General features: G+C 32.0%; 1 protein-coding gene across 1 annotated transcript in view; it reads right to left on the bottom strand.

Annotated features, from left to right (window-relative positions):
- Positions 1-256: 256 nt before the first annotated feature.
- Positions 257-20,160, bottom strand: part of LOC129218334 (uncharacterized) — a 98,977-nt gene continuing 79,073 nt past the window's right edge. The window contains exon 4 of the mRNA XM_054852571.1: positions 257-304. Coding sequence (XP_054708546.1) covers positions 257-304 — 48 coding nt within the window. The remainder of the gene's footprint in view (positions 305-20,160) is intronic.

Genomic DNA, 20,160 nt, shown 5'->3' with positions numbered 1-20,160 from the left:
TAGTTACTTTGCATTAATTAGATTTTACTCTTTGCATTAATATGTAAAATTTATGAAAACATTTGGGGGAAAACGGTGAAATTTTTGAAGAAAAAACTAGTTTTTTATAAACCCACTTGGTTTAAACCAACGTGGTTTAAACCAAACAACCCTGCGTAAAATCGAGTACAGTAAAAAACAGCACCTGGTGATCCAATGGTTTATTAGATAGCTGTTGAGTTTCCCCAAGTCCAAGCCCTAATGGTGTTCCTCTCAGTCACAGCCTGGAATTTGTAGTGAAAGCATCCTGGCAAACTGAGGAAGTCTATAAAGTTGTTACACATAAAATTTTTATAAAACAAAAAATATTCAGAAAGCATTCTTAAATTGTATAACTGAATGCTTAATTAAATATAATGTGCAAAGTATAAAAATTAATGTGCAAAACTTATAATAGATTTGAGATGCTTAATGATGCTTTCTTCGACAGTCAAAGCATATGAAAGCATTTTCGTATGTAAGACAACATATTCATTAATGAAAAAAAATACTTATCTTCGATGAGGCTGCTGAATTCATACAATAACCAATCGAATACAGTAACGAATCAAATAAATGTGTATTTTAGAATGTACCTTAGGCTGTTTAATTTTTCCAAAGTTGTGATTTTCATATGGATTTTTTATGCTCCAAGCCTCAGTAATGTAAAATACACATGTCAAATTTTATGAAGATTGGATTATATTTGGTGGTTGCATCATCAATCACTTTCACCTCGAAGTAGTGAAATATTATAATTTATTATTGCAATGCTTTGTACTAATAAGCTTACTTGGCGTTAGTTAAGTATATTAAAATAAATATCCAAAAAACAAGGAGAGGCTCAGGACATAAAAGCAGCTACAGGGGATGTTCTCTATGGAGCTGGAATCTATGATTTTTAGCATCTAAAACTTGAAAAGAGTTTTTCTCAAAATTATTATTATTTTTTTTAAATCCATGTTTACTCCCACTTTATAACTACTTGATGGATTAATTTCAAATTTAGTACCACAAATCCTACACATAAAAATCCTTTCAACATTGAGTTTTAGAACTTTTTTTAAATGGGTTTTTTATAACAAAATGGCAGAACTTTTTGTGGAAAATTGAGTTTTTAACTTTAAATGGCCGTCAAAAAATTGAAGTTTCAAGAAAAAATATCTGAAACCATTGGGGGGGGGGGAGGGTGAGGATTTATTAATACATTAACTAAACTCAGTGTTTGATTTCAAATAATTGTCAGCAGAGATACAGTGAACACTGCAAATAATCATCTTTCTCCAAAGGCACTGTCACCAGCTTGTCTGTGGATATTTTTTGATCAAAATTTTATTCAATATTTTTAAGGGGGTATTCTAGTCTAGAAATAAAAAAAAATGAATTTTTTTTTTCTTTTCCCATTTTCAAAAGCTTAGACCTTTAAGAAGAAGCCTCTAAGAGGATTTACGAAAATTCAAACCATTTTCAGAGAAATAGTTAATTTTGCCGGCAAACAAGATCAACAACGTGACAAACGCTCTGACATACAAGCTTTCGAAGCTTCAAAAGAAGGTAAAACTGCTCTTATGGCTGAAAGGTCTGCCAAAAATATAGCTTTCGAGGTGTAGGAAGAAACAATGTATAAGGCAGGGATGGCTGTTCAAAAAAATATAGGTATAGCATACCATTAAACCACTCAGACTCCCCGAAATGCGACTGCAAACTTTAAACATGTTTTTCTCGAAACTAATTTTTTTCCATACAGTTAACAAGATATCTCAAGTTTTAATGCACCGATTTATTTGAAATTTGGCAGACTTTCTTAATAAAAAACGGTCTCCACGTAGGGGTTTCTGTATTTTTACTATTTTTTAAAAAATACCAAAGTTGAAAAAGGAGCCAAAAATGACCCTTTTTTCCAAAAAGACGCTATTTTGTGCAACTTTCTTTTTCCTAATTGGCTTTGTCCAGATAATTAATTCTACATCCTTGTTTAATAAGATTCAACCTTAATTTCATGCTTCAAACCACCAGGAGGATTGGAATCTTGTCAACCAGTAGACATGTTTTTATTTTTTCTGAGTCCCTATTTTGCCGGCCTCTACAAATTTCAATTTTGAACATTTTTTCCCCACTATTATACATTTTTATACTTCTCAAGTTCCTAAAAAAATTGATAGAAAAAAACGGTTATTTTTTTGTATTACTCCTGCAAAATCAAGTCTCTAGATTAGAATACCTCCTTAAAGCCATACATAATAGTGCATTAAAAAATTTAATCCATCAAACTAGTTTTCTTTCAAAAAAAAATGTAAAAAAAAATATTTTTTGACCTTGAAAACCGTACCACTTCCGCAGAAAAAAATACTGGTTTAAACTCACATGGAAATGCAGTAGTGCCCCCCCCCAAAAAAAGGAGGTGAAAACCCCCCTAAAATGAGCCTTTTGTAAAAGGGTGAACTAATATCTATCCATGGAAAAGGTGTCGAAAACCTAACACTATCATCGAACAGCATAGACTTCTACGCTGTATTCGAAACAAAAATTAAACTGATTATGTAGTAGCAATTTGCACGTTTTCCTCGAGCAGCGGCACTCAGATTTACTTCAAGATGCAAGTTTAACTGTGATTGTTAAAGTCAGTTGCTAATTACATTATACGGACAGAATTTATTAGAGGATGAATGAGATCAGAATAGGGGTTGGGGGGGGGGAGGGTTCAACAGAAACAAGCACTGTGACCAAAGGTACTCAACCTCAAACAAAAATCCCTAAAAAGAAACCAGAAACTGAAGCAAAATTCAACAAGTACCTAAAGATCTGCTTGTTAGAGATGTCCCCGTTTGAGCAGGGCAGTCCGGGTTTTCAGATAAAATCCTGATGTCCTGGCGGGTTTATTTCACGTCCCGGTAAAAAATAAATTTGATAATTACCAAAAAATTCTAAGATTATTAACTGAGAAGGACTAATAAGATAATTACTTGTCATTTGTATGATTTTCATGTAAAATTAATAACAGATTAGCTTGAGTAGCTTTTTCAGGGTTGCCACTCATTTTTGTAAAAGCAATTCCCTGTGTTTTCCCTGTATGCAACAATACAAACAAGCATGCACTGATATTTAAAAAGAACATTTATATGATAGTTTTATCACAGGAAAAAAAAATAACCGAAAAAAATTTAAAAATAAGGAGAATTAAAGAATTTCTTAATTGAAATAACATGGCATTGAAGTACATTTAACTTTTTATACAAGAAAAAAAAAAAGCCTTTGTGTAAGCATTTATTACTTGGACCTAAACAGATACAATTGCAAAAGTTAAGCAGAACGAATATAGATGATTAATTCCATGCTCTCTAAATTAAAATAGCATAAAATTCAAGATGCATATCAAATAAAACAATAAATAATTTTTGCTTTCATGGTAGACATTTTAACATTTACTCAAAAAAAAAAAAAACCTCTGTGTAAAATTGTCATTTTTTATTTTATTTATGAACTTTTATTAATATAAATGTTATTATTATTATTTATTTATTTATTGATAGTTTTTTAAGAAAGCAATTTAAAAACTTCCAGTAATATAATAACTTCCAGTAAAATAATAATAATAAAAATAAAATCCTAAGGATTTTATTTTTATTATTATTATTATTTTTTTTTTTTGATTTTTAAATTTTCCTGTTTTTTCAGGTTTTTCTGTGGCGTGGCAACCCTACTTTTACAACGAGATTAAAACCAAAAAAGACTTTTTGGAAAAAGTCCTAGCCAATGAACAGTGCATGTAAAAATTGTTCACATTTCCATTCCTCATTAAGTTTCTTCTTACTTAAGTAATTTATGAATATTTACGTTTTAGAAAGAAAATGTAAATTCATCTGCTTGTGCCATTTATTACTACCCCTGGAAAAGGTTCACAATTAGTAACAATTGATTCACAGCTGATGAACTACCTTCTGAAACACGGAAGGGGAGGGGGGGGGGGGGAATTCCAGTGTTTCGGCTAAACATATCAGAAATCTGGCATGCCTACCAAAAGGGAGTGTTATGAATTTCCCATGGTTCGATTAGATGTTGACCAAGGTAGACAACACTTTAAAATCACATAAGATTTAAGTTATAGCTTCATTATTATCAAGGCAATCCCTGCAGGTAGGATCATTAATGAGACCCACAATAGCAAGGTGCACATACCAGTAAAAATTCTTATTCCCTTTCTAATACTATTAAATCTAAGAGCACTTTTGCCCCAATACTACGGCAACCTGGATTGAGCTCCTTAGCCTGACAGTATCCTTCCATATTATTCTATTTACAATCACGGATGGGTTTCGGACAGGACAGGTGGTTTTTTTACCCTCCAAAACTGTCTGGAAGTGTATAAAACTGTCCAAAAGTATGCTAAAGCTAAAGCTTTATAGTCCCGATTTACTATAGTAAATATACCGTAAAATCCCCAAAGTACCCCCCCCCCTCTATTTTCAAAACAAAACTTGTTCATTTCAGAAAGGGGGTTATAATCGAGATTTTTTTGAAAAATTAGCCAAAATAATTTTTTTAGTGGTATTAATTTTAGACTAGAGAAAAGAAATAAGTAAATAAGAGTTAATGTTAATGAAGAATGAGAAATTAATTAATAAAAACCTGTCAATTTTCTAGTTAGTAATAAATTGCATGTGGGCGCCATTTCTTTCGAAATAAAGGATTTTGTACCTTAATTTAGCAAAATACTTATAATTTATCGCTTGAAAATTCATCCTGTACTGAATGTAATGAGGTTACAGTAAAATAAGCAATATCGTAATGTTCTTGTTTCAGAAAAGAAGCAAAAATCACAATCACGGCCACAAATTCGTTACAGAGATCGAGCTTTACTAAGTTCGCGAACATAAACAAAGACAAATCTCTTATTTGCTTTTGTAAAATACACATTTCTAATGATTATAAACTTGTTCAATTACATTATTTCGCCTTTAAAAAAGTTTATTTTTAAGTTTCGCGCTACTTTTTAAGCAACGTACTTCCAAATTGGTGCCACGTTTTCAAAATGGTGTGTTGAAGATTGTTCATTTTCACAAGTCAGAACAAAAATGCTCTTTCCAAAATGAATAAAAAGCAGTACAATGGTATAAATTTTATTTTGTAATACAAATGAAAAAAAAAAAAAAAAAAGGCGCCCAAAGGAGTAGACATTTTGGAAGAAAATCTGTGGAGACCTTTTTTTTTTGCTCATTGTTTTCTTTTCTTTCTTTTTTTTTTTAGAAAAAAAAAACCTGCACATGGAAGGTGGAAACTAAACCGCTGTAAATAATTTTCAAGTAAAGCAGAAAATGTTATTTTTTTTTTTTGAAGGGAATGGCAAATGAAGATGATCAGCAATTTTTTCAGGTGAAAAAGGGGGGGGGGGTATATTCAGGATTTTAAAATGAATTCACTTTTTACAAAAAAAGGGGGGGGGGTAATCGATAGGGGGTTACTTTCGGGATTTTACAGTAGAATAGTTTCAAGATCCATTCAGCAAAAATTTCTACATTCATGATAACTGACATCATGAATGTTCGATCCAGAAAAGTGCAGAACAAACTTACTATCTTTCATTAAAAATTTTATCCAGACAGCAGAAGCGCAATTTGAAAACAATAAAAGACATCTTACCTTTAATATGAAGTAAATGTAAACCTTTGAATGAAGCAATAATTGAACTTCCAAACTTAAAAAAGTTTGGTGCTGTAAAACAACAGTGACTTGTTTATTAAATCTTACCTCTTGTTGAATATTTACAGTTGCCAACAACTGATCTAGGAAAACAGTGATTTTTAAATTGTGTGTGTGAATTTTCCATTAAAAAAGCTCTTGGTTGATTCAGTGATCGTTAAAAATTGAAATTGTTAAAACATGTAACACAAAACTTTTAAAAGCTGGGTAAAAGCTAAATAATTCAAAGCTTTAAAACTTTTAAAAGCTAAATAATTCGAGATCTAATTCCAATCATAAAGACATTTTTGCATTAAGTAAAACCATTACAAAGTAGAGGATCAAAAATTCCACACAACTTGAGAGAAGTGTTTTGCACATATTTTAGGTTTTTGAGGATTTTAGGCCATAAAGACTAATTTTAAGCGGTATCTTAAAATTGAAGAAACAAAACAATAAAAACTTCAAAATTTTAGTGAATTACTCCATAGGACAATTTATAATAGTTTTTTCTTTTTAATATGATAGTTATATCTTTCAGCTGTTACTTTTTTGGAGTCACCACCATGAGGAAACAAAAGCCAGTAAACCGAGGCAGTTTGAAAAGACAAGGTATTTATTTCAATAGTTAAGTCATTTTATTTAAATTGATAGGTCCAAATCTGGTTTCTACATGGTGAATTGTTTGTATTTTTTGCTCATTTTTTAAAATTGTTTGATATCACGTAAAAAATTAGTTTTGCTGCAATTCTGCAGCAATATTTTAGTTAACGATATTTCTTCAGTAGAACATAATCAAGGTGGTGACAGGAACCGTGAAAAAAAGTTCCCTGACTTCTCTCTGATTAAGTTCACCAAATTTCCCTGATTTACGTTACCAATGATAATTATTTCCTTCCTTTTCCCTACTTTAAAACCATTGCATATTAAATAAAAACACAGTGTTTAAAATGCTTTAAACTGTTAATTAAAAACATTTCAAGTTAATGAGTAAAGGCAAGGGAGCTAAGGCAGGGTTTCCCAAACTGTGGTCCGCAGGACCCCCAGGAATCAATGGTGCTATTCAGCTAAAGCGTTAAATACAATCGAGATTGAAGGACGAGTAACAATATTTTAATCAAAAAAGAAAGCACATTTACGAGGAGTAAAACAGTTCTTGCTTAAGTACATGCAGGACGCAGCACCCCCCCCCCAAATAAACACATTACACATTAATTAATTTTGTGTAGATAACAAAGTTCATATTGTTACAAAACAATGTTAAGTAAAATGCAAACATTGAGGCACATAGGAACTTGGGAGGTTTTTTTTAAAAGAAAATGATTGATGTTATTTTTGGTCTTATGTCGAGCCTGAATTAAAAAATTTAGTAAACAAAGAAATGAAAAATCTTCTCCCTTTTTCTTCAACTTCTTTGTGTGAAGAAACATTCTCATCACAATAAAAGTAAAAAGGAATCAACTTTAACTATAGAACCAGCATTGAGGTTGAAAGTTTCAACCTTCTTTCTAAACCGTTGTACATAATAAAATCCACGAAACAGTTTCATAAATCATAACATAAAAATAAATCATACAAAAATAAAATTCAGCCGCAGTTCAGCATTTTTAACTTTTTGACACATGACATTTTTAAAGAGCATGGAATTTTGTTTAAAGCTATTCAATGTTAGGACTATATTAAAATAAAAAGGAATTTGTATTTGTTTGCCTTTTAACAAAGCATAATAAACATCCAAAACGAGAAAAATCAGATTCCCATAGGGGATGCAAAGAGATTGCAATTTTTAAAGTGAAGGCATGGAAAGTATAAAAGCGGTATGTAACAGAATTAATTTCAGAAAAATTGCTTTAAAATTGCATTTTAAATGTCCGCCATAAACATTGTTGATATTTATCAACAGAGTTAAAGCAAACAAAATTAAACCATTCAGAGTTCTTTTTAACTCCAATAAAAAACAAAAAATTTCACTTCTATTTTCTTAACCCTTAACAGGAGAGGTGCGGTCTCACAGACCGCACAAAAGTTCGTCTGTTTACCTCTATTTTCATTTTCAGTCCGATTGAATAGTTTTTCTTAATAACTTTTAGTTTTGTGACCTTGAACACCCCCCTTTGCTTATCAGTAACTTTAGGCAAGTGCATCTGGTCTAAATTTCATTGCATTCTTTAGAAGCGGTCTGTGAGACCACACCTCCCCTTCAGTGTTAATTTTTGGCATGGCTTTCAACATTAGAACCGTGAATATAGATTCATTTATCTTATCCCGCATTATGCGGAAGAGATACAAAATATTCTAGATGAGGTTGAGATTTGCTTGAAATGTTTACAAACGATACGCAATGATGTTCTAGGGACAATGAAAGCTGAATTATTCCTCGAAATACGACGAGAAATACGAATAGTTAAAGGGCTGTCAAAAATTTTCTTCTAATGTCATATAATCAATTTTCTGTTACTAAATTATTCTGTGTATATTGAAGAACTAAAATGAAATTACTAAAAACTAACAAATTCATTTAATTATGAGTAGTTAGTTATTTACTGCAGCATGTGATTTTCTCGAAAAACCCTAAGACTCTAGCGAAATTTCCTCGGAAAAAGGAATATTTCTATTAAAAAATGAAAAATATTTTTTCCCCGTGCTAATAAATATTCAAACAACATCTAAGGGAAATTACACAAATGTATCTTAATTACTCGATTTAAAAAAAAAGTAAATGTAGCTGTCTTTGAGAATTCACGTCCCCTGTTACGTCCTACTTTTTCACCTCCCCTGTTACTGGTTAACTATAATTTTAATAAAAAAATAAAAGAAGTTTCCTTTATTCGCCAGCTAATAAAGCATAGTAAGCATAAAAAATGAGCAGAATTCGATTCTCATATTGGATGCAAAGAGATTGGATTTTTTTCAAAATGAAGGCAAAAAATGTATAAAAATGGCTAATAATATAATTTATTACTGTGAAATATTTCAGAATGGCATTTTAACAGGTCTACATGATAAATGTTATTGATAATCAGCGACATACACGCCAAAAATTAGGAGTAAAGAAAAAAAAAATCGGATTAGGAGCGATAACAGGGTGGCGACAGAAACTGGAAAAAAAAGTTCCCTGACTTTTCCCTGATTAAGTTCACCAAATTTCCCTGATTTACGTTGCCAATGATAATGGCTTCTTTTCTTTGCCCTACCTGAAAAGCATTACATATTAAATAAAATGCAGTATTTTTAAAACGGTTTAAGCAGTTCATTAAAAATATATTTTGAAAAGATGCTCCTATTTTTTGGTGAAAATTGTAATGTTAAATTATCGACAGAGAAATATTGTAGGAAATCTAAAACAAATACTTTACTTCCAGGAAACAGTTAACACAAGAACTCTAAGAAATTATTGAAACCACTCTTAAAGACATATCTAATCATGATAAAACTAAAAAATTTAAATGGAAATAATCTTGAACTGAATTTTCAAGCAGTATAATTGTTGCTGCAAGAATAACAATCAAGTGGTAGTTTAAGTATAGAGGCAATGTAGTTTTACTTACGTAAGTAATACTGCCGTTTGCAAGTAAACGGCAGTATCTGCAGAAAATAGTTTTCGAGATATTTGGAGAAATGTGTGGTGAATTCAGCACTAACAATAGGAAAATGTTAGAATTAGACGTTTTTTTGCGCGTTTTTTTCAACGGAAACCAAATAAGCAGGTATGTACAATAAAGATAACGTACAATAGATGACAAAAATGCAAAGAGAAAAAAAAAAAAAAAATGTGCAGTTTCTGCTTTTTACCTGCACACGGCAGAATAGACATATTTATATAAAACAAATTGAATTCTTTCGACAACCAGTCATATTCAGCTATCCTCTAATCAAGAACTTAAGTTTGAATGAATGAACACAGCATTTTAACTATCAAAAAATAATTAAAATATTTACTTACGTACACAACTCAATTTCAAATGATGTTATTAGTTGTAGAAAAAAAATCTTAGATTACTTTAGTAACAAACAACTTTAAAATACAAAAATAATTATTAAATTCAAAATGTATATGCATATGGTTTTAAAATAAAAGTTTTAAAGTGAAATAAAATCCCTTCGTGTAATCTGAAGTGCCAACAAAAAATACCATGGCAAAAAAAAAAAAATTCAATTTTAGCAATTAAATTTAAAAAGCCAAGTGAGACTTAAGATTTTTTCGGCATTAATTTAAAAAACAAAGATTCTTTCTTGAAATCGTGATAACAGTATGCTAATTACTTCAAGACTGAGTAAAGGCAAGGGAGCAAAGTCATAAATGACAGCTTCCTCTTTGCCTGTAGGGTTGTTTATTTTACGTAGCATGGAATGCATGGAAGGAAAATTCAAGCTATGTAAAATAAACAACTTAACAGACACAGAAACAATCTTGGGAAGCTCGATTGATTACTTTGACCTTGAGGAAAAAATATGCTCAAATATGCAGCACTGTATAATCACACTCCATTAACTTTACTTTTTTAAAACAAATAATTGGCGGAAAAATCATAGGGAGTCAAAATACTAAAGTTTTGCAAGGAAAAAATTTTTTTTTTCTTCATTTGATAAAATTTCCCTGAATTTTTGTTATTTTTTCAAAATTCCCTGATATTTCCCTGATTTTTCCCTGAGTGATAAAGTTCCCTGATTTTTCCCTGATCTTCCTGATTTGTCGCCACCCTGGATAAGCGTGACGGATAATACCGGACATTCGGTTTTAACACACGGAAAAATATGGCAATTATGGAGTATAACCGAAACAAGTTAGCATAAAAATCTCAAAACCTACATAATTCTCTCACAAAATGTTAAAACAGGTCACTAAAAAGTTTAAGGTCACGCGCTAATTGGCAATAATTTTCAAACTGGTAACTTTACCGGAAGAGATTGCATTTAACACCCACCCCTAGCTATAGTTTGGGCTTCTAAATTCAATTCCCTGATATGCTACTATTTCTATTTTTTGTTTAAATCATGAACGGGAAAGAAAAGTCAAGTCATTCATGGCAGTTTTGCAGTGCAGGAGATTGCCTTTTTAGAGAAATCTATAATATCAACATCGCTGCAAACTATTTTGATTGGGCAATGATAAAAAAAAGCAAAATTATAAAAATAAAACAACTGACTTATGTTGTTGTTTCTATTAAAGAAGCAAACCAACATCAACAGCAAGCGTTATATTTGCAGGCATTAGTGATTTATCGCTTGTGAAAGCGCCAAAGAAAGAGCGTCAACATTTTTTTTCACAAAATAAACAGTTCCGTGTATAAGCAGATCCCCCTAATCTTTACTTTAAAAAATGTTCAAAAAGTTATCGGCTTGAACACAGAAATATGCGTTATTTTGACTTCAGATTAGGCTTTCAATAAATAATTTGTGAAAGCTCTGTATCGGTTGATTGTAATTTTGCGAAGGGCCCGTTTTGGCTGATCAGAATTTTGTGAAAGGTCCGTTTTGGTTGATCCGATTTTTGGGAAGGGTCTGTTAACGGACCCAAATATCCTCTGGCCAGACCGCTGAGAATAGTATAGAGTGTAGGTACCATATTGGAAATGAAAGTCCTTTGTTGCTCAACATCTCAATCAAATTAAATTCTACAATTGCTAGTGCACATATACTAAATTTGCAGAGAGAAGGGCAATGGTGCATGTAGACAAAATCATTATTTTGCAAATTGCAGTACATTTCTCTCATTTATTCCTCAGAAATTCTGAAAGCGTTTTGAATAATCAGGAATTTGGTTAATTGGTGTTCTACTGTAAAATAATTACACAAATAAAGAATAAAATAGATCGACTAAAGGTGCCATATGTTAATACAGAAGAGAACCAATTATCTGGGATACTCAGGACTATCGCCATTCCGGACATCAAAATTTACCGGTTTTCTAGATCTCTATAAAATGCTATTTGCTAATTGCTTAAAAAGCTCAAATTGATACAAAAATTAAAAAACATCTTAAATCACGAAGAAAACAGCTTCAAAATGCTTATAAAATTCAGAATAGTGAAAAATATTAAGCAAAAGAACAATTTTAATACCTAAAAACTCAAAACATTCACCAAACCCTCATTAGCAAAATTTTAAAAAAGAATTTTAAAAAAGTGCAAGAAATGTGTTTATCAGGTTTCCACTCCAAAATGGAAATCAAACTTAAGCATTTTAAAGCAGCCTACTTCTTCTCCAGCAAGGATGATTTCTTTGTGCTCTTAGTAAATCATATTTTCATAGTTTACCTTTTATCGTCTTTTTACACCTGGTTCTTGAAGATTCCAGTAACAAATGAGAAAAAAAGGAAAACATAAATTTCAATGGAATGAAATTTAAAAACTAGGACAACAGCATAAAGAAATATTTAGAACAGAAATGCCAAATTTTAGCTTAATGCAGGATTGAACAAAGGATTTGAGAACCATCTACAGTGGTTTTGTAGAGCATCTTGCGATTTTGCAGAATGATTCAATATTGCGTTAAAAATTATTAAAAAAAAAATAATCCAAGGTTTGAGTTCCGATAATTTATAACACTGGCATAAAAATAATTATTAGATGTTAATTAATAACACATTAATAAAAATACATAACCTTAATCGTTCTGAGCAGAAAGAACTTTGATTCCCCATGTCCACACATTGGTGTTTATGATGTTAAACAACAAAGTATAATAATAATAGAAAAGACCAGAGCTACCGCTATGGTCGCATTTTTCTTATTTCTTTGTCATGGCTGAACTTTGAATTTCGTTCTCAATTGTAGCTCAGGCATTGAAAAAGATATAGGAACATTAACCTTTGACATTTTAGCATTTTGCTAAAGCTTTTTTTTTTCCATTTTAGTTTCCACGAGTCTGCAAAAATTTCAACAGGAAAAATGGGTATATGCAATAGCTTGAAAATGTTCGTTTAATGAATTTTTGCCAGATATGTAAAGCAAATAAACTTCTTGGCTGTGTTTCATTTTTGCAAAAGAAAACAATAGAAAATGAGAACAGGGAAAGTTTTTCCAAAATGGTTGATACTAATTTTGAAAAAAAAAAAACCAATTGAAATCAACCAGAAATTGGCACTTAAAGAGTTTGTCCTTAAACTTACCTCTGTTTTCATTACTTAGAAAAAAAAAGATTCACTTGCAAATTGTTTTGTATAAAGAATGTACATCTGTGCATCTATTTAGTCAAATCAATAGTACAACCTATACCTATATAATATTGTTGCTGCAAAAGTATCAGAAATCAAACTAGTGACACATTGCATAACACATTTGTGACTATTGGAACGTGGCAATTTACTGTGGACTAGCAAAGCTGAAGCACTACTTAATGCATCTATCATTGCTTCAAACATCTAAAAAAGGGCCAAAACTATATTTCTACCTGCTTAAAGTAACACCTTTCAACTAAACAAAACTTTTGACAGCCAAAATTTAAAATATATTTTAAGTCAGATTTTAATGGATTCATGTGCATGCTTTCCTTAAGCCAAAGAAACTTTTGTAACAAAAATGTGTAATTCGACATAAGCCACAATTGTTTCTCCTTAATATGCTCTGTTACCATTAAGTAACATGAAATGAAGTCATAATCTTTAAAGTAAATATACATTCAGTTAATACCTTCTAAGCCTTCTACTAAAGAAGCCTTCTACTTTTAAAATACTGGATATGAATCTTATTTTAGAACATTTTTCTTGGAAGTGCCAATCACTGGTGATTTGTCAATAACTGGGGGCTCAACCTTAATACATTGAAATGTCAAATTTCAGGGAAAAAAATAACAATGAAATTTGAAATCATAGAGGAAGAGATGATTGAAAAAAAAATGACAGAAATTTTCACTTTAAAGACTTGGTTAAAAATAAAAAATAAAATAAAGCAATTTAAAGGGACCTTTGTAACACAGCACGAAATGGAGCTAGTTAACTCTAGCTGGTTAACACTAGGAGCTGGTTAACCCGTTCGGGACGGCAGTCTGCAGAAGATAGCGTTCTCTCAGGACGACAGCTATTACACGCAGACTGTGCGCAAAGGCCAGGGCAATTTCTCCCGCTAGCCTAACACGCAATTTCGGGAAGTACGCATACATAAATTTAATATATGATAAAATATATCAAAATTTCAATCATAACAAAATTGGATGAAAATAATTGATATTTAACAATAAAAATGCAAAATATATTGTTTTCTACAATAACTAAAAGTACCAAAATTAAACATTATATTTTCTACAAAACAGGGAAAATATTTGCGTTTAATATCACAGGACGCGGAAGGTCCCGCCCCGCCAAGGAAACCAAACGTAAGCAGCCAACAGAAGCAAATCCACCGCCAAAGACGAAAGAAAATAAAAGCGACCAAGAACAAGATTACACGACAGAACAAGTTGGGGTTTTTTGGGTTTTTCACCCCTCTGTATCTCAGCCCCATGAAGATCCCCGGAGTTGATTTTTGGTACACTCAATCTCTACCAGCCCCTGACACTGTAAACCAAAATACAACCCCCTGGACCATCAGGGGGAGGAGGTATTAAAGTTATAAAATCGCTGTTCAAAAAAGTTTTTGCTTTCTTTGACAGGGCTACAGCCCACACGAAAAAAGGAATCAAGCTGAAATTTTGCACACACATTCCTTGTGTCTTACTGATGTGCCTTTTGTGCCATTTGATCCCCCTCCCCTTCCCCCCTTGTTTTTATCCCCCAAATTGTACCTTCCCGGGGTTTTATCACAGCCCCCAGGGGAGCTACGGTAATGATTTTTTGTATACATATTTTTGGGGTGCCATTGAGTACATATACAAAAATTCAACCCCCAGGGACATCATGGGCCGGAGTAATTGAAGTTTGAAAATCACTAATTTTCCCTAAATTCTAATGTCCCTAAACTCTCAGCTCATAGGGTTTGTTTATCCCCGACTGCAATTGCAAGGTTAGAACAGATCTAACAGTTATTCCAAAGTTGTCTTAGGAAATGAAATTTAATCAAGACTAAAACATATCCAACAGTCGCAACTAGACGTTAAATCGCGGATATCACAAATTTGCCACAGCGACTGTGCATGCGCGCACAATTGGCGCATTGGGCTTTCTGTTTTCAGATTCTATGTTGTTTGTTTATACTTAAGCAGAGAAACAAATTAATGAATGATATTAGAATGCTGTCCTCCCCCCCCCCCCCCCCCCAAGTTTGGCCGATACAAAATTTCATTCCTCCTGTTTTTCAGTTTTGATATATTTATGGAGGGAAGAAATTTTAAATGTTGGCGCGAAACTGGGGCTAAATCATTACAATATTTTACGTGACAAATTATATGAAACTGTAAGCATATGAATACAGCACATATAACTTTTTAATTGAAAGCGAAAAATAGCACTTTTTTATTGGTTTGCTTATTTTCTAAATTAATGGATTTTTCACAAACAACACATAATGAATTGAAAATATATGAAATACGTGTGTGGATATCCGTGCTTTGTAGTAATTTGTTAGCTGAAAACATTTTTGCAATTAATTTAAGCAAGACTTTTAATGAGCTTAGTTCGCACGCAACATGCGCATTCGCTATGGCAAATTTGGGATATCTGCTATTTGACATCGAGTAAAGTTGTATAGATCTTCTGACACATTCAAAATTAAAATATTTAATTTCTTAGTTTTTTTTTTTTTTTTTGCTTGGCGATAACATGCGTTATTTCGTTTTTTAAATGAACTTTTAAATAAAACTAGGTATTAAACAAGACAAAGACTTCTATCAAGAAAAAGATAAATCACCAAACAATTAAAATTATCCCATAAAACGTAAAATAATCCGCAATTTAAGAAAAAATGCAATTAAACAAAAAATGAAAAGCTAGATTAAAATAGCCCTCAAGCTGTAAAACATTTAAAGAAACCAACATGAAAATGCTGAATAATCTGTCAAATAAAAGAAACTGTAATAGAAGTTATTGCAAAGTTGTAAAATACTCGAAAACAATATAATTTAAAATATAGCATTTTATTATCCAAGAAGTCAACAGAGAGGATACAAGGATTGCAATAAAATGTAAACCGCCCAATTCTCGCAAAATGAACATAGAATCTTAATAGTCAGAAAGTAACTTCACGTAAAATTAGGCTAACCATTATTGTTCCTTAAAAACACAAAACAGCGTTGTTTCAATTGAAAATTTTCTGACTTGAAGTTCTCAATTCAAAAAATACAGACAAGTAATGATATCAATGCAAAAAGATGTGATATCTCATCAAAAACAAACCTGTTGTAAAAATTTCCCCGCCAAGAAAACCTTTAACTTTTCCGCACAAAAAAGAAAACCTGCATCCTAAACGAAAAAAACTCAGCCATAAAAAGTTATGATATCTAGTTTTCCAGCCAAGTATCTGCCAAACTATCATCCTCCCTCTTCTCCTTTTTCATCACAGCTACTTCCATTAGAACCTCCTCCCACCTTCAACTCCTCAGAAATATGGATAGATCTTTTAAACTGTTTATCTTGTTTGGTGGGAAGCTTTTCAAAGTGAAGTGGTTGCTTGGTGAGCAAAAAGCTTCCCGCCAAACAAGATAAACAATTAAGAACGTATCTATATATTAAAATATCTGCAATGAGCATTAAAGCACCAACTATACAGTTAATCATTTTCAAATAAATATGTTTATCAATCATAAGAAAGTGAATTATCCTGTACTTCTACTAGCTTCATGGTTTGCATAACAGCTGCATTTTAAAGAGCCATCTGGTATTTTCTTTCACTGTGAATACTAATTTTCATTTAAAAGTTTTGAATTAAAATGAAAAGATGAAAAACAGTTTCAAAAATTTGTCTAACAATTTTTATGTCCAAGGCAAAACAGGGGAATTTTTTAAACTTCAAAACCTATTGTTTACTCTTGAAAAGTTGTGCGGTTTATAGAGAATTGCGTTATAAAGGTATTCTACTGTATATGTTTCCCTTCTCACTTGTGAGCACATGTTTATTTTTTCTTTCACGAAATCCAATAAATCACAGACACTTGACAGACCCCATTCTGATGTCAGACAGAGAAATACTAATGAAGGAGAGCAATCATTTGAATGGAACATGGATAAGGAACGCCATCTAATAGTACACATTTCGTTCCAAATCCAAAACACAGAAAAGCGTCGTTAGGCCCGCCGTGTACTACTCACCGTAACGCACGGATGCATTTTTCGTCTCTGAAGAACCACTTAGCGGACGCAAAGACGCGTTGTTCATTGCGAACGGGTTAAACCAACGGGCTAGGTGTATGAACCTGGTACTCAAGGAAATTTGCGTGAAGCGTAGTATCAGGTTTATTTATGTGTGGAGTAAACGTAAACGCGATTGGATTGCTAGGGATGACCTGCATCTGAGCTCTATAGGGGTCAAAATGATCAGTGGTTTGGTTTTAGAGGCTTCAGAATCAAGAAACTAAGTTGAAATGGGCGGCATGGTTTAAGGAGCAGAATTCGAAAGGGTACTAACTATTGGGATTTTAGTAGAAACAGAAATAGGGTGGCTGATAAGAAAAAGATTTTAACAGCTGGGATTCAAATAATCACACGGCATTAAATGAAAGTAAGATGGGCTTACTTAAGGTTTCTTATACCAAAGCTCATAGTATTAGGAACAAGCAAAACAATTCATGTTCCTAGAAATATTTTTATGAATATCGTTCATAAGAACAATGAACAAAACAGGACCTAACAGTGATTCTTAAGGAACCCCGCGTAAAAACCTCACTCCATTTAGAATAATTTCCTCTTACAACTACCCTTTGTTTCCTTCCGGTCAGCCAGTTTTTACGCAATGAAAATTTTCCCTCCTATTCCTATACCAGCTAATTTGTTAAGTAGAACAACATGCGATACCTTATCGAAAGCTTTTTAAAAATCAATGTAAACAACACCTACAGGCTTCTTATTGTCTAAAGCCGTAATAACTTTGTCATAGGAATGTAATAAATTAGTTGCACAACATTTACCTGTCCTGAAACCGTACTGAAAACTAGTCAATAGGTTATTAGTCTCTAAAAAATTTACCATCTTAATTTTTATCAATGTTACAAAAATTTTGCAAACCACCGAAGTTAGAATCACAGGTCTATAACTTCCCTTACTTCCTTCAGATCCTTTCTTGAAGAGTGGTGTAATGTTAGCCAGCTTCCAATCCTCTGGCACAGTCCCCGAGTGAACAGAAGCATTGAAAATATTTACAATTACATCTGCTACTTCCTCTGCACATTCTACTAAAATTTTTGGATAAATATTATATGGTCCCGGAGCCTTAGTCTCTTTTTTTTTCAAATGAAGTAAAACGTCATCCCTGGAAAATACAAAGTCTTCAAGCTGTACTAAAGCTTGTGTCTTGCTGGTGTCAACTGTTGAGATACAGTTGTCGGTAAAAACACTCGGGAAAAAAGTAATTAAGAACATTAGCAATATCACTATCGTCCTGAATTGAAATTCCATGCTCATCAACCAATGGCCCAATATGACTATTTCGAACTTTTTCCGAACTAGCGTACGCAAAAAACCTTTGCTTTTCAATTCTTCCATCTTCAATTTACTTTAAGTTTATTTCTTCTTTCCTCAATTTTTAAATTAAATATCACTGCTTGCTTCAGAATGTAACTGGCCTCTCCCTGCCATATAATGCCCTATTTCTGTTGAAATTTTATCGATAAAATATAATTAAAGATTTATTGGGAAAAATTTTCAGAATTAAAGTATTTTTATCCCTTATAAACTCAGAGATTAAACTGGGGTGTCACCTATCAGATGGGTGTCCCCTGGGGCGAACCACCCTCTCTCAAAAAAGTTTGTTTTGACTTAGCAAGAAAAGTTTTTTTTCTCTCAAGTTACAGCTTTCAAAAATTGAAAGCACATAATTTGATCAGCATCTATTTGTTACACATTAAAAGAGAAGCAAATTAATCCATTTCATTTTTTTTTTTAAATGGGATTTTTAAGTAATCTCACTTTAAATATCGCAACTATTGGAAAATTTGATTTTCAAACTGAATTTCTAGCATTGTATGCACCTTAGGCTTACAATACAATAAAAAGCAGAAATTTCATGAAAAGGAATTAATATTTCGATCCATGCTTACGGGTCTTTTCCTCCTTCCCATGAGGCGGGAAATTTGAAAATTAAATAAAAAAGTCCGAGTTGGAGTCAACCATTATCCTTTCGACTCGGCAGCCCTGGTTGTTTGGAATACTTGCAAAAGTTACAAAATGAGTGCTCTTTGAACGGTAAGGAATTATTACCGGAAATATGCAGGGTTGCTATTTTGTCCACTTTTTTGTAAAAAGGCCGGGACGCTGGAAGAAAATGGACAAGATAAAAAATGAACTGATTATCATGCATAAATTTATTGCTATGATGTAATAAAATTAGCATATAATTCTAATACATTATCTGTTATGAATTAATCATTTAATTAAAATAGAACGACTGTTAACTTTAGACTTTAATGAATCTAAATAAATGTTTAATTACACATTGTTGCAACTAATTTTAGACCATAATTTACTTAAAAGTAATAAAATTTAACAATGTGAAAAAGCTATTGGAGATGATTACACTATTATATATCACAATAGTAAAAATTAAACTCAATGGAAAAGTCAAACGAAATGCTTGGAAACATACAAACAAAACTAAACTTTATAGATCAGGGGTGGCACCTAGGGGGTGCCATGTCGCAGTTGTTTAAGGGGTAATATTCTCATTTCTGAGGGGGGGGGGGAGGATCTTTACAATCTTTAGGATTGACGTGCCCTTGCTCTTGGGGGGGGGGCACCCCTGTATAGATGAAAAATATAACAGTAATAAAATGTTTTTAAAGTTTTCATTGATGTCACCTCATAGTAAAATATTTATTAGTCTGCATATTTTTATGTATAGGCTAATGTAATACAAATTAAGAAAAATTAATGCTTTAGTAGGGTTGTGGGTACTCAGAACAGAGTACCGGAAGAGGCTACAATGAGAAATGGGGTAGATAGGTTTAAAAGGGCCATTAATCTTCATTAGGGATTAATAAATCGACTAGGAACAACCTAGCTGGGTGCAGAGCCTGTTACTGATCATCACATTTGTATTGCAAGAACAGATTTCACTTCATGTCAACATCTCCTGTATTAATATCAAATAGTTTTTCTTTCCTTTTTTTTAATATGATTTTTAATGTTTTGAGACTCCAACCTTCAAAAACTTTTTTTTTTCTACTTTTTAATTTTATAAATTCATTTATTATGGGCAATAAACTTTCATATCACAGAAAAACATCTTAAAATTTACAGCTGATGTGTTTTTTTTTTTTTTATGTATATAAATGCTATTACATGCATTATGACATATTAACACTCATTTAATTTATCTACACATTTACATAAACTTCAACTGACCGTAATTTTTTCGTTTTCACTTTAAAATATTTTTCAATTTT

Source organism: Uloborus diversus, chromosome 3, assembly GCF_026930045.1.
Source record: "Uloborus diversus isolate 005 chromosome 3, Udiv.v.3.1, whole genome shotgun sequence".
Classification (NCBI taxonomy): domain Eukaryota; kingdom Metazoa; phylum Arthropoda; class Arachnida; order Araneae; family Uloboridae; genus Uloborus; species Uloborus diversus.
Note: the sequence above shows the minus strand (reverse complement) of the source record. Positions and strands in the feature narration are given on the sequence as shown.